The sequence below is a fragment of the Piliocolobus tephrosceles genome, chromosome 17, assembly GCF_002776525.5.
Source record: "Piliocolobus tephrosceles isolate RC106 chromosome 17, ASM277652v3, whole genome shotgun sequence".
Lineage (NCBI taxonomy): Eukaryota > Metazoa > Chordata > Mammalia > Primates > Cercopithecidae > Piliocolobus > Piliocolobus tephrosceles.
Window position 1 is genome coordinate 58,119,444 of NC_045450.1, and position 23,679 is coordinate 58,143,122.

At 39.6% G+C, this 23,679-nt stretch overlaps 1 protein-coding gene across 1 annotated transcript in view; it reads left to right on the forward strand.

The window, feature by feature from the left end:
* HYDIN (HYDIN axonemal central pair apparatus protein) overlaps window positions 1–23,679 on the forward strand; it is a 390,515-nt gene that overhangs the window by 130,050 nt on the left and 236,786 nt on the right. The window contains exons 14-17 of the mRNA XM_023210374.1: window positions 725–825; window positions 3,259–3,394; window positions 5,788–5,952; window positions 7,746–7,898. Of these exons, the coding sequence (XP_023066142.1) occupies window positions 725–825; window positions 3,259–3,394; window positions 5,788–5,952; window positions 7,746–7,898 (555 nt within the window). The remainder of the gene's footprint in view (window positions 1–724; window positions 826–3,258; window positions 3,395–5,787; window positions 5,953–7,745; window positions 7,899–23,679) is intronic.

Sequence of the window (23,679 nt, forward strand, 5' to 3'; positions counted from 1 at the left end):
GGGATTGCATTGGGGAGTTATACCTGATATAAATGATGAATTGATGGGTGCTGACGAGTTGATGGGTGCAGCACACCAACATGGCACATGTATACATATGTAACCTGCACGTTATGCACATGTACCCTAGAACTTAAAGTATAATAAAAAAAAAAAAAAAAAGTTAGGAAGCAAAAAAAAAAAGAATGTGGGATGGTGGGGGCAAGATTTTGGTAAAGCAGACTAACTGATTTCTTCCACCATTTTCTGGAACTGACATGGTTATTGCCACTTATTTTACTGTAAGAGAACTTGAGCTATAGTGTTTTACTAGTATATTACATTTTCATAATTCATATAGCCCAGAAGTGGGGAACAATTTAAATTGCAGTAATTAAAGTTGGCTTGATATTGCTCATCGTTCATGCTTATTTTTCCCCTTATGCAGGTATGTGGCTTCTTTGACAAAACCTCCTCAGAAATGAGCAAAGCCATTATACTAAAAGTCATTTGGTTTCTACCCTGGCCTTTGAAAACACCCAGCATGTCCTGACCCCACAATGTAACTTGTTCAACTAAAAATGTAAAATACTATATATCCATAAAGCACTTAGAAACCACACCGATCAGCATAGTCCTCCAGGGGCTCCTTTCCCCCCTGCAGAGAGAACGTGCTTTTAAGAAACTTCCCCCGTAGAGAGAACGTGCTTTCTAGAAGAGCAACTTGCCACCTTTTTCTTTCCAGGTGACCTTATGCTCCAACACTGTGCAGAAATACGAGCTCGCACTGGTCGTGGACGTGGAGGGCATTGGAGAAGAGGTGCTGGCGCTCTTAATTACAGCCAGGTATCACTCCCCAACTTGCTCATCTCCCAAGTCTCCCCTGAGCCTCCAGTCATGGGCTGCCTCCCAGAAGGCAGCTCGCCTGCCAACCCAAGCACACTGAGTTTGTCCTGCCTTCCTGGGAATTCAAATGACAAAGTAGCAAATGTTTCTAACGCACCTTTAGTGGAGATAAGAAGTGTGTGTGTCTTGTAGAGCTTAGGCAAAGAATCCTAAGAATAGTGAAGAAATGGGTCAGACCCTCTCTAATGGGTCTGACTTTCAAAGTATGTAACCAGAAAGGTTTTAGCAGGAGGAGGTGAAGAGCTGCTCGTTTTTATTTTCATCTTTCAACATAGCACTCCAGAGTTATGCAACAGGAAGGTGTTGCTGTCAGTCCTACAATGGAAGATTGTAGAGCCAAGAGGTCCTTGCCCTGGGACACTGTGGCCGTGACTTGAATTGCAGGATAGGAGTGGGCCCCCAAGATGAGACTCATCTTTAACAATGCATCCTCCTCAGGACCATCTCCAACTCCTCTCTCTTTTTTAGAGAGGCAGCCAGGTTAAAATCCTGGCTCAGCCATTTGTTGACTGTGTCTTTTTGACCAAGCTACAGTCATTGCAGCAGTGCTGATGAGGGTAGTGGTGTCATCGACTAATAATGATGTGATCCTAAGTAAAATCCTGGGGCTGCACTCTTCCCAAAGCAATCGGTGTCCAGATCTGGGACTTTAAGGTGTATGTATGAAAATGCTATATATAGGAAATAGAGAAAATGACTGAGTAAAACTGATAATTATGCTAATATGTCAATCTCTCAAATTCAGATCTCTTGTAAATCTTAGGAAGACATACACTTTAAAGATAGGGCAGATGTGCTGGTTGGTGGGGAGATAACCGACACCATTTCATGTGTCTTGGGCTTGAATGAAGATAAATAACAGTGCAGAAATAACTTAAATTAGGGTTCCCACTGTGTTGCCTTGACCTACTTAGTATTCCTTCAAGACCTAATTTTTTCCTTTGTTTACAAACAGTAAAAACCCTAATGTGGTCCTTTCTATGCCCAGGTTTGCCTTTCAGTCTAGTCCTGCATTTCTTTTCTATGCAGGGTTATTCAGATACTTCCAGCCCCTTTCCCTACAACTATCAATAGGAAATCCTAAATTAAAAAAAAAAAAAGGTATAAAGAGGCTGTGAGTTTTCTACTTATATTCTGTGACCCAAGTCAAGTAGTATAAGCCCCTCTCAGTCACAGTATTTCAAGCAGTAAAGGATTAGCTTTAAGAAAGTCACTGGGTCAACAGACAACTTCCATTCCAACTAAAAATGAACACTCATGCAAAATCACAAACTTTGGGGTTAAAGAAAGGCTCTCTCATGTCCTTATTTTTGGTGTAATCTATAGGAACTACTCACTGACTCTTAAGAGAAGAATTGCTTTTAGAACTGCAGCCTCAAGTAACTCTCTCCAGAGAGCCAGCAGTGACAGCCTGCCATGATTCTGCCACAGGCTCACTTCCTCTTACTGGGCACTTACCTGGTGCTGGGCTGTGCTCTTCCAGCACCCTAAGAAGAGTTTATAACGCCAGTATCAGTCCCTAGAATTATCCTCGTTTTACCTATGAGAGAAATGGGACTCTGAGACAGAAAGCAGCTTGCCCAAGGTTGCACAGGTTGTACTTAGTAAGGTCAGTCTTTGAAGCTGGCTCTGCAAATTCAAAAGCCATTACTCTTCACCATTGCACTATACTGAAACAATGACATAGGGTAGAGTAGACACTGAGAGTCACAGACAGCATATAAAATCCAAGTCACCTAATAATAGAGCAATGGCAAACACAGGGCTTCAACTCCTCTCTTTCCTGCATACAACCCTCCCTCCCTCTCCCCCCACCTCACCCCCTCCATGTTGGCACACTGACAACCCCGTCACAGTGCCAGTTCTGGACCAAGCAGCCACCTGAGCCTCTGCATCCAAGACAGCTGTTCTGCATAGGAATTAGCATTATTACTGTGATTTAGATGGTGTGAGCTGTCGCTAGTCCTTAGGGGGCTTTCTGACTGGCCCAAAGTGTCACAGCTACTTAGGACCACATGCTGGTGGCATTGACCCTGTTTGGCATGGAAACAGATTCATTACCCTAAGGATCTTGTGCCATGGCACCCCTTGCCCAAAGAAGGCCAAATATATAAAACAATGGAAATGTGAGTCATTACCCACCAGACAGCTCTTCAAGGAGTTCTGCCTCTAGTCCTTTTTTGATTAAAAACTGGTGACTGGGGGCCAAGAGACAGGGAAGAGAGGAGGAGAGAAGCTTTGAAAGTGACTAATGTGGTTATTAGAGAAAAACTACTATGTGACACTGACAAATGTATCTCACTTGGGGCTCTACGTTTTCTGTATGTAAACAAGCTCTCTGTTTTGAATTGTGTGATGGGCTTCTGTGAGCAGGTGTATTGTACCTGCCCTCCACCTGGTCAACACAGAGGTGGACTTTGGGCACTGCTTCCTGAAGTACCCGTATGAGAAAACACTCCAGCTTGCCAATCAAGATGACCTCCCAGGATTCTATGAGGTCCAGCCTCAGGTGAGTTCCTTTCTCCTTCTTCAGTATTAATTCTTCCATTGGGTTCCCTTGATAAGAAAGAGAAATCCCTCTGAAGTGCCACATCCCTGAACACGTGACCTTAAGTAATGCTGATTTTTAACCCTTAGATAGTCGTAAGGATGGGGTTATAAAGTTATAGTTGGATTGCTAGCTGCATGCCTGGACAGCTGCAGGTGTAAACTGTTGTTAATTTCCCAGGGAAATTACCCTTGATAAAGAAGGGAAAGTGTCAATTAAGCCAACATGCAGAATTGCACCTGCAAATAATTGCCTGTGAACTAACCATGCATGGGAAATGAGCTAGGAGTTTTCATTATGTCCATGGCTGTGATTTGAATGGCATCAGTAAGTAATGCAATATTTATAAGTAGATTTGTTGGACCAGAAAGCTAGAGACAGTACAGGAATAAGAAAGGAGGAATTGTCTCTTGATGTTTTATGAAATTCGTCTGTCCATATGCCCCTACACCCAGCTAGGTGGGAGACTAAGCAGTTAAACACAGATGGATAAACAATTTTTTAAAAATCTGTGCAGATTAGAGTAATGGAAGGTTACTACTGAGATGCAGTTTACCAAGAATGCATTTGGGTATAAAACTCAGTTATATAAGTACAATATTCTAACTAAAATGTATGCACAAATATCATGTGGGGGGTTATTTGGCTACAAGATCAATGGGAGTTAAAACAGCAATATGAAGGCCACAGAACCAAGGCAGGTTTAGGCTCCTGCAGAGAATTACCACATTCAGATAAAGGAAGGAGATAGCTGCTGGTCAGAACACAGCCAGAATTTTGTCTTCAGATGTTGTCATTGTATTTTTCTAATGGAAACTTGAAAAAAAAAGGCATCATGTTCACAGTAACCAAAATGACAATCCATGGCATCTGCAAATCCAGTCATGTGTGTGTTTAATCTGAAACAGAATAAATAGACTTAGCTAGGATAACACAGCTACCTTTCATGAGTCATGGGGCTGTTATGTAAGAGATAAATAGAATGGTTCTATGAGTTTCTCTGAGACAGAACCAGAAGCCAAGGGTGAGGGTGAGGGGAGACAGGGTCTGACACCCACTCAGAAGCGCCACAGCAGGTCAACCCTTCTCAGTGCATGATCATTTCAAGAACTCAGAGTGGAGCCTGCATCTGGGGTCAGGGGGAGTTGCTTCTGCACAGCAGGGCTGGGCATAGGATGAGGCACTTGCCTTGGGCACAGAATTTAAGGGGAAGCCAAGCACTCAGTCAAGATACTTAGTATTTCCATGCCATATTGTAAGAAATCAAAATTAATTCCAAAATAAATCCATAATGAGCAAGATATCAAAACCTAGGTAAAGAGATCAGTCTGACCTCAGGCTGTCATAAGGCTCGGTGGAGCACTGCGCCACAGGGAGGAGTTAGACTGGGCCATGTTAGGCCAGACCAGATGCAGAGAGACTGTGGTGTACCCCAGGCAGGTGACACCGGTGTGCTCTGTCTTCCTCCCCAGCAGCAGAGGCTCTGAAAAATGGTTCCCAAGATTATACAGTGGCATTTACAATTTTTATTTATTTTATTTCTTGTTGCATAAAAGCTGGTAATATGCTGCAGAACAGGTTTCTGAGAAACACAAATTGGTCAACACTGGACACTTGTTCATTCGTTCATCCATTCATTCATTCCTCACTTTAAAAACTGAGCATATGCTTTGGGTCAGAAAGTGGGCATGTAGAGAGGAGAGGCCCCTGCTGTGTGCTAAGAAGTTGTCAGCGGGACATGCAGGTGGCATGGTGCTGTCCAGTGCATGCTGTGGAAAAGGACTGCACAGGATGCTCCCTGGGGACAGAGGAAAGGTTCCCACCCTAGAGCCCTTGAGGAATGGAGGGAGAATTCAAGATGAGTGTGCCAGACGGGTTGACGGGAACGGACATTCTAGGAGGAGTCACCACAAGTGCAAAGGATTGGAGGTGAGAAGCAGCATCATGGATTCAGGAAACACTAGCGGCCTCTATTGATAGAGCACAAAGGGCGAGGGAGCCGGGACGATGCGTGAGGGTGCAGAGGGCCAGGTTAAGGAACTTGGAAAGTGGAAAGTGGACCTTTTCCTTTTCCTAAGGAAAGTGGAAAGCTGTTGCCCTGAACTTATTTGTGTTGTGGATAATTCTGCATCTTGCTGTGTTGGGCACTTTGAATTTTGGGCCTCATGCACACCCCACTTAACCAAACTTCCTTTTGGCACAATTGGGGTGCTCATCCCCATTTACCGGCTTGAATAATAAGGCATTTCTAAAAGACCTCTATGGACTCAGGAAAACACTTACTTCAAAATAAGCGAATACACTATTTGTTCCATGCTGTGCTGTCCTTACCCCTCTGGTTTTCTCTCCCCCAGGTGTGTGAGGAGGTGCCTGCTGTGCTGCTTTCCAGCCCCACCCCTAGTGGGGTCATCCCCCCTAGCAGCACCATCCACATACCACTGGCCCTGGAGACCCAGGTCACTGGAGAACACAGATCCACGGTTTACATCTCGATCTTTGGGAGCCAGGACCCCCCTCTGGTGAGAGTCCATTTTCAGAACTGCAGTTAAAATTGCTGTGCTTCTTCTCAAACATTTTGAGCTTTCTCATTTAAGGCCCACACCGTATTCACATATGTCCCAGTTTCTTGGAGTTGTAGGGTTTTATGTTTTTACTATGCAATGGTAAAATATCAGTGCAATGTGACTTTTTGGAATCTGTTTATATCTACATCTAACAGAAGCAGTGTTTTATAGCAATCATCCTTAAACCTAACAGGATACCAGGAGTCTCTCTCTGTCTCTCTCTCTATCTCTCTCTCTCTCACACACACACACACACACACACACACACACACATTCCCACCCGCCTGACCCTTCTCTAATCCTTTTATTTTTTTATTTTTATTTTTATTTTTTTGAGACAGAATCTCGCTCTGTCCCCCAAGCTGGAGTGCAGTGGCGCGATCTCGGCTCACTGCAAGCTCCGTCTCCCGGGTTCCTGCCATTCTCCTGCCTCAGCCTCCCGAGCAGCTGGGACTACAGGCGCTGCCACCACGCCCGGCTAATTTTTTTGTATTTTTAGCAGAGACGGGGTTTCACCATGTTAGCCAGGATGGTCTTGATGTCCTGACCTCGTGATCCGCCTGCCTCGGCCTCCCAAAGTGCTGGGATTACAGGCGTGAGCCACCGCGCCCAGCCTCTCTAATCCTTTTAAATCAGAATCTCCAAGGGGAGGAAGCCAGCACATCTGTACAGGAGCCAGCACATCTGTATGTTTAATAAGCTCCTTGGTTGTTCCTGGTGCAAAGCTGGGTTTGGGTATCACTGGTTTGTCACCTATGGGCTGGGAGATCAGTTTCTTTCACTGTTCGCCTGAGTTTTTCTTCTATATTGACTTGACTTATGGCTCATATTAGCCTACTCAAGCTGTTAAGAGAAATAGTCTCTCCAAGAGGAAGAGGGATTCATGGAAAGCTCTCCACTGCTTAGGCTGAGTTGAAGGATAAACATTGAATCCTACAGGAGGTTGCCCAACAGGCTCTGTATTCCTAGACATGTGGTTTTCTTGGGAACAAGTGATGTCGCCTTACATTTCTTTGACATGACTCTGATTGCTTAGAGAGCGTAAAACACTAGGATTTTGCTTTTATCTCTTCCATATAAGATGCTGTAGATAAGCCACCTAACTTATAAAGCAGCATCACCAAGGTAGGCCAACCCCAAAACATGCCACCAGTTCAGGTCCCCCACGAGGCTCACTGTGCCCCTCCCCTACGCTCCTGCACAGATGCAGTCCATGAGAGGGTAGCTTGCTGAGCAGCCAGAACTTTGTGAAAGAAAAGGGCCACCTTCCTCAGGCAGACACAGTGCCTGGCTCAAGGGACAGGGAGAAGAGAGCAGAGCAAAGTGGATTTCAATCTCCAACCCTCACAACGATGTGCAGCGGCCCTGCCCTACCACACCACTTGTAAAGCAACAGAACTGGAACTCAAACCCAGCCACAGTGCTGACCCTTAACCCTGTACTAAGTGTTGTTGAGGCTGGAGTGCTGTGTGGGATGGAGGGGACCCAGAATCTGGTTTCCCCTCAGGGCATAGCTCTGGGCTGACCTGGGAAGCTGCGCATCCTTTCTGGGGAGGAAATCCAGGCTGGATTTACAGGTCTGACCAGCATGACCCTCGCAATGTCCCTGAGACCACAGCACACCAGTGGGAAGGGGTGCCAGTTTTCATAAGCATCCTCTTATGCCCTTGCTTTTTATTGAAGGAATGGCTAAAAGTGGCTAGCCATTTCCAGCTGTTCCAGTGTTCTTTCTCTCTGGCGGAACTCAGGTATGTCACTTAAAGAGCACTGGAGAAGGCCCAGTTATCTATGTCCATCCCAATCAAGTGGACTTTGGCAGTATCTACGTCCTAAAAGACTCTTCCAGGATTCTCAACTTATGCAACCAGTCCTTCATTCCTGCATTTTTCCGGGCATGCATGGTAAGTCACGGGACATGATGAAACACAGCTTTGGCTTATAGGCAATGGCCCTATTTTTGCAACATGTCTTTGAAAATGATCACCAGAAGCAGAGATTTGCATGGTTACGTTGTTGCATTAAACCACGTCATTCCCATCCCCAATTCTTGTTTATTATAATGAATTATTAACATAATAATTTATGCATCAATTAATAATTTTGCTGATTAAGGGATGCCTTAGCTTAAGGGATACCTATTATAATACTTTTGTTGATTAAGAAACACAGTGTGCATGTGTTTTGGTAAACAGGCAAGTACAATCAATAGAATCCCAGTTCAGGAAGATGCTTCAGAGGTCAACAAGCTCCTCTCCTGGACTGTACCTAAGCCCAGCTCCAGCCCTCAAAAAAACACTTTTTAGATGTCTCTTTAACTGGAAGTGCTTCCTTTAATTTGAGTCCTTTTGGCTACAAATGTGTTGGTGTGTTTATTCTATTTTTGTTCTCTTTTCCTTCTAGCAGTATTTTAAGGTAGTTTGTAAGGATGTGTGAAATACAGGAGAGTATTCACCAAAAACAGAAATTAAAGTAATCAGCAAAGACAGATACAAAATAGATGTAAAATGGTTTTAGAAATCGTTTTGTCTCATTTTTATGTACAGTTGACCCTTGAACAATGTAAGGATTAGGGACACCAAACCCCCACGCAGTTGAAAATTCACATATAACTTTTTTTAAAAACTTTTATTTTAGTTTCAGGGGGTACATGTGCAGGTTTGTTACATAAGTAAATTGTATGTTACAGGTTTGGTGTACAGATTATTTTATCACCCAGGTAATAAGCATAGTATCCAATAGGTAGGTTTTATATTTTCTCTTCCTCCCACCCTTCACCCTCAAGTAGGTCCCAGTGTCTCTTGTTCCCTTCTTTGTGTGATATTTGGTTTTCTGTTCCTGCGTTAATTTGCTTAGGATAATGGCCTCCAGCTCCATCCATATTGCTGCAAAGGACATGATTTCATTCCAGACACATAGACCAATGCAACAGAATAGAGAGCCCAGAAATAATGCCACACAGCCTGCAACCATTTTATCTTCAACAAAGTTGACAAAAGCAATGGGGAAAAGATTCTCTATTCAATAAATGGCATTTGGATAATTGGCTAGTCATATGCAGAAGATTGAAACTAGACCGCTTCCTCACACCATATGCAGAAATCAACTCAAGATGGATGAAAGACTTACACGTAAAACCTAAAACTATAAAACTCCTGGAAGATAACCTAGGAAATACCATTCTGCACACGGCCCCTGGCAAAGATTTTATGACAAAGATTCTAAAAGCAATTACAACAAAAACAAAAATTGACAAGTGGGTCCTAATCAAAGAGCTTCAGCATAGCAAAAGAAACATATAACTTTTGACCTCTCAAAAACTTACTGCTAACAGCCTACTGTTGACCAGAAGCCTTTCCAATAGCAGTCTATTAACACATATTTTGTATGTTATATGTATCACATACTGTATTCTTACAATAAAGTAAGCTAGAGAAAAGAAATGTTATTAAGAAAATCGTAAGGAAGCAAAAATATACTTATTCATTAAGTGCCGGTAGATCATCATAAAGATCTTCATCCTCATCATCTTCACATAGAGTAGACTGAGGAGGAGGAGGGAGAAAAGGGGTTGGTCTTACTGTCCCATGGGTGGCAGAGGTGGAAGAAAATCCACATATAAGTGGACCAATGCAGTTCAAACTCCTGTTGTTCAAGGGTCAACTGTATTTCGTAATGACATTTAGACCTGCTTGTCTTCTATAAGCTAATTTTTACTTTTTTTGCACAAGAACAGACATGAAATGATGGGGGTTTTGTAGAGTTTAGGAATTTCTAATTCAATAATTGAAAGTATTCTTGATTTTAGAAATAGTTTTCTGAATTTAAATATAAAATGTTTAATTGTATAGCCTTCTGCCTATCATCAAATTATTGCATTTGAATGAGAACTAACATTTAGTTTCAGCATTTGTCAGGTATTTCTGAATAATCAAGTATTATTAATTTCATAAAATTTAAGGAATGTCATTTTCTGCTGACTTGTGACAGCTTACCAGAGACATTGGTCCCAATTAGCAGCCATTTATCATCACTATTTATTTTTAATATCATTTATCTTTACTCATTATGAAGGCAGCCACATTCACATACAGTCACTAGTCTTTTTAATAGAGGTTTTCACACAAGTTCAATCATGCTGTAGCACTGTGTGAATCTCATGTAAAGAATATTGTTTCATAATGTTTAAAGAAAAATCCTATAGAAAAGACATTTTTACTAGTCTTTATCCAATTAGTTAATTGACGTGTTTGGTAGAAAGCACAGGGTGCTGCTTAGGAAGTGTTGCTTCCTGGTTCAGTGTTGAGTTGATGCTGGGAGAGGAAGAGTCGATCTCTGTCCAGTGAGCTGAGATGGCACCACTGCCCTCCAGCCTGGGAGACAGAGCGAGACTCCGTCTCAAAAAAAAAAGAAAGAAAAAAAATGGAAAAAAAGAAAAGTGGTTTCAACTCCAAGTAGTTCTCATAGGGGAAAATTAAACTCTTATTTCAGCTGAGATTTTTGTTGGATGTCCTAGTAAATATGATATGTATTAACGTTATAAAAATTGAATTATGCTAATTTGAAATTAACTATAGTGGAAGGAAACTGAAAAATTTCAACTTGATGTACAGTACCAAACCTTCAAACGCATTCTTACAGGAATTACTAAGCATTAGGAGAGAGCTTCAATTAATAGTTTATTCCCCAAGCCTATTACAAATTCAGGTGCTGGAAGTTCTTCTCTTTTCTTGTTGGATGCTGTGACAGGAGGGGCCATTCTCTCTCCTCTTTTGGCCATGGGTGAATGTCAGCCCTTCCCAGATGTGGCAGTCACTGTCAGCCACCTGTCACACTCAGCCTCATGTGTGGCCACACAGCACAGCACCACAGTGATTAGATTCACCCTTTGCATGAAGCGTCTGTTTGTTATCAGCCAGAGGGGTCAGGAGATGGGAAGCTGGAAGCCTACCTCCACAGTGATGTTAGAAGATAAATGACACTTAGAGCAATTTGTAATTTCTCAGAAACAAACACTATACAGAAAAAAATGATTTTTAAAAACACCTGGGACCTCTTCATATAGTATGGAAGGAAGAAACAGTGAAGATTATATTTTTTATATTCCATTAAAAATTTATTTTGAGTGTAAAAAAAGTTGATTAGTACAAGGAAGAGTATTTTGTGACCTGGAGCAGTAGGCTCTCCTTTGCTTTGGAATGCCTGTGCCTGGAATATCAGCCTCCATCAACAGTTCGCAGCAGGCTGACTTATTTGGAACAATCGAATAAGGCACCTCTGGTTTGGAGGAGAGAAAAAAAAAGTCAGAATGTGAGAATGGAGAATGGAAAGGCCCTGTTGGCAGGAGAATGTGGACTCTGCTTGTATGCAGGGAGCTCTGCCAGGAAGAGAGACTTTCCCCTCCCTGTGAGCGGCGGAAATAAGGGTGCGGATGCAGCAGTGCCCCAGGGCCCTAGGGACCTCAGCACTGGGCTGGAGGACAGATGCCTCCTTTTAATGGGTGCCCCTTGCTAGGCAGAGGAAGTGCCTTGCTCGGCACTTGTTTGGAAGCATCTGGAATCATTTTCTTTTGCTCTTGGCTCTAATTCAGCCTTGGCTACCTTTAGCTCAAACCTTGGGTCCAGATGTCAGTGCCACCTTGGGACTCAGATGGCACCAAGACATCTTTGTAGCGGCCTTCTGCCTCCGTGATCTGCAGGGAGAGGTCATTGTAAAGAGATACTTAGAATTCCTGGATTCAGGAAACAGGAATTCAGATGCCTCATCCAAGCATGGTTCTTTTGAAACATTTATTTTTCTTTGTCACTTGCCACAGCCATACACAGTGATATGGCAGCAAGGGAGAATTATTGGGCTTTCAAAGCTTCTTCAGACCCTCAGCCACTGGGTTATTTCCTCATTTAAGTAGGGACCCGCTTTCTATATGTATTTGTTGATGTGTCTGTCTCCTTTAAATGACAGTAGTCTCTGCACTGACTTTCTAGCACTTAGCAGCTGGCTTAACAATTATAATGATGACAATATGGTGACACTAAGTTAATTCTGACTAGCATCTATTTCATTCTACCTATTTGTCACTTTATATACAGTATTTCATTTACTACAATTCTGTGAGAAAATACTGTTATTATCTCTATTTTAACCAGGTAGAAATAGGTTAAGTTAATTGCCACAACTTGTAAGTGGCAGGCCTGGTTCTGGCCCCAGCGGTCTGACTTCCGATTCCTTCTCTTTTCCTCTGCGCTAATGAACTGCCTAACTTTACCCCAGTAGTGATTATGAAAAGGGACTTGGAAATGGCGAAAGGAGCATGGTTTCATGTTCATAAATGACCCTTTAAGGTAGACACACCTAGAGGAGTAGGATTTGTTAAAAGGGCAGGAGAAGAAATTACGGAGTATTTCTGAAGTAGAGAAAAGGACTGGATACACTTCATTTTATGCAGAGAGGTGTTGAAATGTACATATACAAATTATCTCCACAATGCCATTTTTCAGCCAACCAAAATTCCTTCAATTGTATATCTGAAATAAAGACACATAATTTACTTTTTCACTTTCTTTTTTATCCTTTGTAGTATAACATAGCATTTAGTTATGTATGTAAATGTGTGTAAAAATTCTTCACTAGTATAGCTAGTAGAAGTTTAAAATTCAAAGTTATGTCCCCTACTTTAACAAAAGAAATAGGGAAACTCAGAAAGAAATTGGCTGGCAGGCATTTAACATCAAGGGAGATTGTCAGTGCCGGACTCTATCCATTTTCAGAGAGTGAAAATTGTGACTATTACCAGAGAGCTCATTTTGAACTTCTTGTAGCAACTGGTCTGTAGAAAACTGCAGCTATGCCTCGTACACTGCATCAACCCTGCATACTGGAGCTCACTGTAGATCTGAAACTCTGTCTTCTCCTTGGGGAATTGACTGTATTAGAAGATTCCATGCTAGAGACATTTCTAATGGACAAACAATAAGACTCCAGGGCCTTTTGACAGATGACATCATTAAGCTATTCCACCCCACACTGTGTGTGAAGAGGAGATAGAATGGGCTGTTTCTCAGGCTTCAATGAGTAGATTAGCTCTGCCCTCTATATTGTTACATCTGTGGAGGGAAATGATGAGGAAAAAGGCATAAGGAAAAAGGAAAGAAACATACATGAATCAGAGACCAACTACAGTTGTTAAGCCTCCTTATATTCTTTTTGTTTCTGATGGATTTTACAAAATAGTAGCTTTGTTTCCTAAGATGTATTTACAATATACTATTTAGTTTTTAGCTCACAGCCCAGCTCTTGTGTTAATGTGATTCATGCCTAGCACGTGCTGTGTTCTCAACACATACCCACCCGCCTTAAGGTCTGCAACGTCCTCATTCAGCAGATCAGATAACCGAGATTCTTTTGGTTAAGAGAATTGGCCAAGGTTGCATGATAAAAGTCAGTCATCACTCAGCTTCTCTACATTTTAGTCTATTTTCTGTCTGTTCCACCATAGAATTATTTAATTCTGGAGGTCAGACACTATGTATATGAAACATATTTTAATACAGAAAAAATCAAGAGATATGACATAAAATTTAACACATGTTAAAGAGATTTGACATAAAAATTAACACATGTTAATCTTTCCCCACATTTATTTGCCTCAGATCCTTTACTTAAAGAAATCAAATGTTAATGTTAATGTCTATGGAGTTCCATAGATTCTCCTTGCCAGTCCTGTGTCCTGTCTCTCTGCCCAGAGGCAACCGTATCATGAATTTGATGTGTGTCCAAGCCATGTTTTTGTATTTTATTACATAACATATATTATATGTATTCATAAATACTATATTGTGGCATTTTGTTGTTTCTAAAATGTATGTAAATCATATCACTGCATGTAACATTCTGCAACTTATTTTTCAGGCTCAAAATTATGTTTCCAACATCTATCCATGTTAATGCCTATATATCTAGTTATTTCATTTTAGTTGCTGTGCATACTCCATTTACCATTTATTATGTTTATTTCTTTGCCTACTTGTTGACAGTTGGGTTATTATAACAATGCTGCAGTGAATAGAATACTTGTCTCCTTGTGTACATAGGCAAGAGTTTTTGGGTGTATGCAAATAGGGAGTATATCTAGGAGTGGAGTTTGTTGCCTCTTCAGGTAGGTACATTTTCAGCCTCATTAGATCTTGGCAAATTACTCTCCAAAGTGATTATATCAATGTGCCCTTCCAGGAGTGTTTGAGGTATCTATTTATGTAGTGGCTAAAACTTAATGTGGTCTGACTCAAGTTCTTGCCAGTCTGAACATGAAAAGATATCTTATTGTAGTTTTAATTTGTATATCCCTTATTAATATTACTTATTACTCTTTCATTCAGGTGTCCTCTTCTGTCAGTTATCTATTATCAATTATTTATTTATAGATGTTATATATTGTGGATACTAGCCCTTTCTTTGTAATGAAGTTTTGGATTTTTTAAAGATATTTTTAGTTTTTATGTCAATGTTATGAATCCTTTTCTTCACTGTATCTGTTTTCTTTCTTCTTTCTCTTTCTTTCTCTCTCTCTCTCTCTCCCTCTCTCTCCCTTTCTTTGTTTCCTTCTTTTCTTACTTTCATTTTTTTTTTCAGGTTCTTATCCTGTCACCCAGGCTGGAGTGGCACAATCACAGCTCACTGCAGCCTTCCACCTCCCAGGTTCAAACCATCCTCCCACCTCAGCCACCAAGTAGCTGGGACTATAGGCACACGCCACCACGCCCTGCTAAGTTTTGTAAATTTTGTAGAGATGGGGTTTCATCATGTTGCCCAGGCTGGTCTCAAACTCTTGGGTTCAAGCAATCCACCCACCTCAACCAGTGCCGGGGTTACACGTGTGAGCCACTGAGGCCAGCCATATCTGTTTTCTATGTGTGGTTTAGGAAATCCATCCCTGTCCTTCTTTTTGAATAGGTTTCGACTCTTACTTTTCATGCCTTTAATCCAGCTAAGTTTATTTTTTTATCTAAGGCAAGTAAAGTCTGTTTTTTTCATGAAGAAAGCCATTCATCCTATCACCAGTTCTTGCTAGTCTTTCCTTTTTTCATGCATTAATATTTTTTCCTCTGTTATACTTCAGACTTCATATGTGCCTAGGTAGGTTTCTGAGCTTTCTGTTATATTCCATTTATCTATCTCAGTGTCACTATCCTTACTGTCTTAAAAGCTACAGCTTAATAATAACAATAATAACACTTGTTATATATCAGGCACTGTTCTAAGTCCTTTTGTATGTATTATTTTACATGATCCTCAACAACTTAATTAGGTAGATTTTATTATTATCTCTATTTTACCAATGTGGAAAATGAGGCACAGGGATGATAAATAAGTAGCTCAAATTTGCACACCTAGAAAATAAACACTGGAACTTTACTATGAATATCTACTAGGATTTCTTTTATGTCCTTTAATTAAGGCTTATAATTTTCTTCATAAAGGTCTTAAACATCCTTTGTCATCTCTCCTAAGTTCCGTTTTGTGAATGGTACCTTTTTGGCATTGCATTTTCTAACTAGGTAATAATTTATAGGAACACTATTGAATTTTCTTGTATCAGCTTTCAATCTTGCCACACATCTCTTCATTGGTTCTGTTTGTAGATTTTTATCTGCAAGTTTCCTTTCTAATCCTTAATTCTTTGCTGCTTTTTCCTGACTCATTGCATGAGATAGGCTTTTCAATGCAATGCTGAATAGTAGAGGTTATATAAGACGTCTCTGTCTTATTCCCCACATTAATCAAAAAGCCTCAAATGTTTCATTTTAAGCATAACATCTTTTATAGATTTTTGGTAAATGCCTATGTCACATTAAGAAAGTTCTAATCATTTCTTATTTGTTATCATTAACACATGCTGAAATGTAATGCATTTCCTATATCTATTCAGATGATTTATAGCTTTTTTTCCTTACCTGTTAATATAACAAATTCAATTAACAGATTCTCTGGTTGTGAATCACTTTTACATTCCTGGGGTGAATCCAACCAACCATAACATACTATTATTCAAGTATGCTATTGATATGATTGCTATCATATTACTTACATTTTTGCATTTATTGTTTTACATTTTTTATGTTACATTTCCCTGGTTTTGATATCAAGAATACTGCATTCTTACCATGTGAGTTATCCTCACCTCTTTTTTTCATCTTTGGAAAAGATCTTATATAATCATTATATAAAGTAGGATCCACTGCTTAATGATAAAACCATTTAGTCTCAGGATCCTGGTGTGTCTATGGATGTTAAGAGATTAATGGAAATGTATGGAAATTGTGACTAATGAATGATTTTCCATAATGACTATTCAGATTTAAATTTTTCTAGACTTTTAAAAATTTTATCAAAGTTTGCAAATATATCAAAGTTTACAAATGGTATAAAATTATTCCAAATACTGTCTTATGATTTAAAATGGTAAAAAACATGGAGGAAACTTAAATGCATATTACTAACTGAAAGAAGCCAACCTGAAAAGGCTACATATGTATGATTCCAATTATATGACATTCTGGAAAAGGCAAAACTATGGAGACGGTAAAAAGATTAGTGCTTGCCAGAGATTAGTGGGAGGGATGGATGAATAGGCAGAGCACAGGGGAATTTTTGGGCTATGAGTCTATTCTGTATCACTCACTAGTTACCAAAATAGTTGGCTGATTTTTTTCTTCTTTTATTTCTTGTATTTCTCTGCTTTTTTTGTGGTTATGTTTCTTTTTACCAAATTATGTCTTTCTAATGCTAGAGGTCCGTAGTTTATGATGCTTGGTTTAGCTGAGCATATGATTCTATTTGATGGTTTTTCTCTTTTCTTTCCACTCTTTGAAGGTTGACCTCTGGCATTAATTGTTGGTGATAAAAATTTTGCTGTTAGTCTGATTATTGTTCCTTTATAAGGAACTTGTCTTTTCTCATTAGTTGATCTTAAGATTGTGTTTTTATCCTTGATTTTCTTAAATTTTCTCTTTAATGTATCAGAGGATTTGAGCCTTAAATTCTGGAATGTCTCAGCCATTATCTCTTCAAATGTTTCTTCTCTGACATTCTTTCTGTTACCTTCGTTAAGAAAACATACGCATGCAGACACACACACACCAGTGTGTGTATATTATATATATATATATTCTTGTACTATCCTACATGTCTATTTTTATTTTACTTCTTATATATATTTTTCACCTCTTTGTCTCTCTCTGTTGCCTCTTCAGTATGTTTCAATTTACACATTCTGATTTTGGCAAGTCTAAAGTTTATTCCATCTATTTACATTTGCAGTTTAATTTTAATGACTACATTTTTCAATTCCAAGATTTATAATTGGTTATAGCCGCTTATTCTTGAGTCTTATCTCACTGTTATGGTTTCATAATCTTTGTTTTATGTATATTATCCTATTCTGTATCTCTTTAAGAATCTTGGGTGCATTTTCTAATCAATTTCAGTTTGCACTATTGATTGTTCCAGAATGAATTCATTACCTGAATGTTTGCAGCTGTTCTTCTGAGCATTTGGAATTTTAAATTATAAATCAATCTGATACAGGGGATGTTTCTCTCTCCTTCTCAGTGCTCACACCTTCTTTTCTAGCATTTTTACATTTGCCTTCAGCCTAGACAGTGACCACTAATCCAGAATCAAATTTGAGCTCCTCCCATGGCGATGCTGGAGAAATCACAGATTCAGTCACTGCATTGACCAGTGGCTTGGCCTCAGGTTTGTCTACATAGCAGTCTCTACTTGAACACAGACTGTGCCAGTGGTGGTGGACGTGGTCCACCACCACTGGCACAGTCTGTGTATAGGGTATAGCTTCAGAAACATCACAACTTTGTTCAGCCTTCTTTCAAATGCCGGGAGGCTGTCTTAGCAGGGGACATTAGGCCTCATTCCTTGCTTCCTGCAGGATCATTTTGGTTCCTGTTTTTCTTTCTCAAGCTACCTCTACTGGTTTCAGAACCTAGAGCGCAGTAAGTGTGTAGGTTCGGGCCTCTCTATGGTTTCTGTTCTACTTGTGGCTCATATGATGTTCTTAGTTTGGAGTAAAGCTATACCTAGTTCTTCATTTTTTCAAAGTTGTGCCTCTTTTTCTATGTGAGGGACATGTTTTAAAGCTTCAACTTGTTAATTTATAGTCAGCCCTTGTAACTACTTTTTATGGTGTTTTATGTATTATCACATGAACACTTACAAAAGGATGGTAAAATGTGTTTTCAGTTGGCATAAGAGAGCAGAGTTCTTCTTTTAACTTTTACTTTAGATTCAGGGGTGCATGTGCAGGTTTATTATATAGGAAAATTATGTGTCATGGGGGTTTGGTGTACAGATTATTTTGTCACCCAGGTAATGTAATACCCAATAGGTAGTTTTTTTAATCTTCTCTCCCCTTCCACCCTCCACCTCAAGTAGGTTCCAGAATCTTTTGTTCCCTTCTCTGTGTCCATGTGTACTTAATGGTTAGCTCCCATTTATATGTGGTATTTGGTTTTCTGTTCCTACATTTTTTATCTTTGCCTTAATAGTGAAAAATCTATAAAAGAAATTCACATGCATATCAAAACAGTGAGATATCGTCCCACCCTAGTTATAATGTCTATTATTAAAAGGACCAAAAATAACAAATACTGGCAATAATGCTGAGAAAAGTGAACTTCTATCCACTGTTAGCAGGAATATAAATTAGTACAACTACTATTGAAAATAATATGGAGACTGCTCAAAAAACTAAAAATAGAATTCTCCCATGATCCAGCAATCCCACTACTGGGTACTTATCCACAGGGAAAGAGATCAGTGTTGCAGAGATGGCTGCACCCACATGCTTACCGCGGCACTGCTTACAAAAGCCAAGATGTGGAACCAACCTAAGTGTCCAACAGTTGAATGGATAAAGAAAATGTGATATATAGATACAGTATAATACTATTCAGGCATTAAAAAAAATGAGATCCTGTTATTTCCAGCAGCATAGATGAGCTTGGAGGATATTACATTAAGTGAAATAAGTCAGGCACAGAAAGATAAATACCACGTGTTCTCACTCATATGTGGGAGCTAAAAAACAAATTGAGATCATAGCCGGGCGTGGTGGCTCACTCCTGTAATCCCAGCACTTTGGGAGGCCGAGGCGGGCAGATCACGAGGTCAGGAGATAGAGACCATCCTCGATAACATGGTGAAACCCTGTCTCTACTAAAAATACAAAAAAATTAGCCGAGCATGGTGATGGGCGCCTGTGGTCTCAGCTACTTGGGAGGCTGAGGCAGGAGAATGGCGTGAACCTGGGAGGCAGAGGTTGCAGTGAGCTGAGATCGTGCCACTGCACTCCAGCCTGGGCAACAGAGCAAGACTCTGTCTAAAAAAAAAAAAAATGAGATCATAGAAGTAGAGAGTAAAATTGTGGCCACAGAGGCTAAGAAGGGTAGAGGGGAGGTGGGGAAAGGAGAGGTTGGTTAACAGATACAAAATTACAGCTAGGTAAGAGGAATAAGTTCTAGCGTTCTGTAGCACTGTGGGGTGACTGGTTAACAATATTTCATTTATATTTTCAAATAACTAGAACATAAATGTTCTCAACACAAAGAATGATAAATGTTTGAGGAGCTGGATATGCTAATTACCCTGATTTGATCATTACACATTGTATGCATGTATCAAAGTATCACTCTGTACCCCATAAATATGCACAATTATTGCATGTCAAATAAAAATGAGAAATACATCATTTAAAAGAGAAACTGACAGGAATAAGGGAATAAGAAGAGAAGAAAATTCTAGTTTATCTTGGTGGACATCTATCCTTTTGCCACATAAAAGTCATGGTCATTCCAAAATGGATTGGGTTTTTCATGAGCCATCTGAAGTAACCCATTTAGTGCCAAAGAGGGTAACAGTGATAACAGTAATAATAGTATTAAGAGACTTCCAGAAGCAAAGGTTTGTGCTTAACAGAGAGCTGTAAGCCCCTCACCCCCACCCCCAACCCCATCTGAGACCTTTTTCATTTTGCCAAAGCTAAATGTAAAACCCAAAAGATAGATTCCAGCAGTTTATATATTGATTATAAGCCACAGTGAGAGAAGGAAAGCTGTTGATGGAATGTACTTCACATGGTGGGTCAGCACCTTCCTTGAATTTAGAATGAAAGCTCTACTGATTGAATATGATTCATATGAGAATAGTATGAAGCCAAAATTAAAGGAGGGAGTTTGGTTTCCTTGTCACTAAGGGCTGTCCAGAAAACAACAAAAGGAAAATACCTTGGTCTCGTGCATGCCTTGTAAGCTTGTCCGTCTTCATTTTGTCTGTCTCAGCTCTTAACTAGTTTTTAAAAATTATTTTTTCTAACTAAATTATACAGCTAGCACCTATCATTACAAAAGGAAATTAAGGTAAAGCTTCCTTTTATGGATCTAATGTGGGTTTTTTTTTCTTTAAATCCCACCTTCTCTCCCCCATAAAAATTTATGTTTCTTCCTCATTACCAGCATCATCATCAACCCAATTTATGCCACTTTTAAGAGATGGCTGTCATTGAGTCATCATCAGCTAAAGCATTTACTCTCCCTGTTTTGTGCACTGATAGTATATAGTCATATTCAACATTAACTCAGTAAAAAATCAAATAAGTGTTTTTACGTAATGAACAAAAACAAGAAGTAGTACATTAAGTAGCTTAGTATAGAGGTTTATTAATGATATTAAATCCCCAACACAAATCCATCTAGGTTATATGATGTTTATCAGGGATAAAATTATATATTCTCCCTCTGTTTCATTTTCTCTTCCCTGTCACAAACAAAAGTACAGAGACTGAAGAAGTGTATGCGACATGATAGAACTCTATGTAGGATGGCACCTGGAATATGTCTTCTTTTAATGTCAGTTGCAGTGAAATTGCATGCAACAATAAGTTTCATGCTTTGAAGGAAAAAAAAATCTCCCTCTGGGGTGTTAGGACATTGAATTGGGATGCATCTCAGAGGGAAGAGCAACATTGTCTCAGGGCAGATATGATCATGTGCCGTGTACAGTTGCCTTACATATGGTAGTCATTCAACAAACAGTTGTTCAGTGTATGAGTATACTGTACCATCAAAGGTGAGGATGTTGTTTTCAGACATAGCTGAAATTATCCTGGTTCTGCATGTACTAATTCTAGGCAAGTTATTTAACCTTTCTGAGCCTTTGGTTCCTTCTCTTTAAATGGAACTAATAATGGCATTTAGGAGATTAAATATGTGAATGTATGTAAAAAGTACCTGTTGAAAAAAATAAACATTCAACAAATGGTAGCTTTAATTATTAATGTTGACAGACAAAAAGAGCCAAGTGAAATGGCTTGTGAAAATACATCACTTTTTGTGACACTACATTTGAATATCTTTTATTTTTCTCAGATAAGTAAAAGGACAAAAGGGACATTCAGAGAGGCCTTAAGGTTTAGAACAAACTGATCCACATAGTACAGATCTCTGTGAAATGGGAGTTCTAATGCTGTCTTTTCCATACTCTTGACTTGTTTCTCTTAATTTTTGACAGTGAAGCCATCTTATAAAATATAAAACATCTGTATTGATGAATGCACATATGTCCTTCCATAACAAAGAAAATGGGTTTATTAGGAAATCATTTACTATTTAGAAACTTTAGGCTCATTAACTTTCTGATTTTCTATCTTCTTGTAGCTTACTTGTTTGTAAAGATGCTTCCTAGCACTGTGTAAATCGTGCCTGCGTGCTTAGGAGCTCTCCTGTTTCCTTTTATTTAACCATCTTTCCTTTCATTTTAACCATCATGCCTTGCATTTGATCTGACATCTTTCATTGAGTCTTGGGAAGACGATGACTCTCAAAAGATGGTAGTCTTTGTTCAAGGATGCTAAGCTAGTAACCTAAAAGATTATTGGTACATATTACTTTGAAAGCAATGTGAATTAGATATACTTGCCTCCCTAATAATCAAAGTCAGTTAGTCTCATAATTCTTACAGACTATTTGTTCAACAAATAGAGAAATCAAGCAGTAGAACAATTGCTTGACCAAAAGGGACTTTCAGCGCATCAGTGATCAAGGGCTTTCTATTCAATCTGTCACTCCAAACTCTTTCCCTCTAAGAACAAGGAGAAAAGCTGGACAAAATGAGAAAATCATGAGCTTGAGAAACCAGGGAGCAACAAAGCTAGTGACAACACAAAAGGAAAAGAAAATCAAGAGATGTGTGCCCAGCATTTGGGATTGCTTTTCCTATATGCCTCCAGAAGACATTGAAAAGTTAAAAGTAGCTTTCTGAAGACCTACTTGTCCAGGGAGATAAAAATTGGAGTCAGGTCAGGCTAGGGAGATAAAAATTAGAAGAAGATGGGCTCTGGTAAAACGTCTGGACTTTTGGTTGGGACTCTGAAAGGATGCACACTAGGAACAAGGATAAACTAGAACAGACCCTCAGTTCAAATCATGTCAATCTCCACCTGAAAGATGAAAATTCTAGTTCCCCCCATAGCTTTCCCAGAAGCAAACGTATATCATCACGGGAAGAAGAAAACTATTCTAGGCCTCAAAATACCTCTACAATTTGTGTATACAATATCCAATAGTTAATCTTAAAATAACCAGGCATATAAGGAGACAAGACAACTTAGTAGAAAACTGAAATATGCTCAATAAGTTCAATGAAATAAAAAGTAAATTTTAGAAATGTGATGGAGTTCTGGAGACTATAAAAAAGAACAAATGAGAGTTGTAGACCTGAAAAATGCAATCGAAATTAAGGCTCAACAGATGAATTTAACTGTATATTAGATCCAGATGAATAGAGGCTTGTTGAAGTCAAAGATAGGTCTGAAGAAACTACCAAAAATGAAACATGCAGAGATAAAAGGATGAGAAATACAGAAGAGATGATAAAGCAAACAAACATGGGGGGTATGGTTACTGGAGTACCAGAGAAGAGGAGAGATGAGGAAGAATAGATAAAGGCTGAGACCAAGCTATCAAAATGCATTATGAAAACCAGGCAAGATAAAACCACAAAACCACATCTAGGCACATTCTTGTAAAGATGCTGAAGATCAAAGAGTAAATCTTAAAGCATCAGGGGAAAAAAGGTTGTTTACCTTAAAAGGAATAATATCAAACTGAGAGCTGATTTCACAGACACTGCTGAGGGCAGGATACCATTATGAAAACAAATGAACTACAAAAAAGCCTTCACACTGAAAGGTACAATTCTAGCCCCCTTCTCCCCCAATTCTCAGAATATGGCCAGAAAACGGGAAGGTTCTTCTGTGGACAATTTGACCAGCCACAAGGAAAGGCAGAAATAAACTGTTAGTTGGGCATCTAAAATGTCTAGTGGCCTGTGGTGGACTGGCACCCAAGCACACAGTGGCTTTAGTTTTCTCTCTCTCTCTCTCCCCCTCTGTCTCTCTCCACCCCCTTCCTACCTTCTTTCCTTCCTTCCTTCCTTTTCTTTCTTTCTTTCTTTCCTTCTTACCTTTGTCCCTTCTTCCCTTCCTCCCTTCCTCCCTTTCTTTCTTCCTCTCTTTTTCTCTCTCTCTGTCCTTCCTTCCTTCCCTCCCTCCCTCTCTCTCTCTCTTCTTTCTTTCTTTCTCTCTCTCTCTCTTTCTCTCTTTCTTTCTCTTTCTTT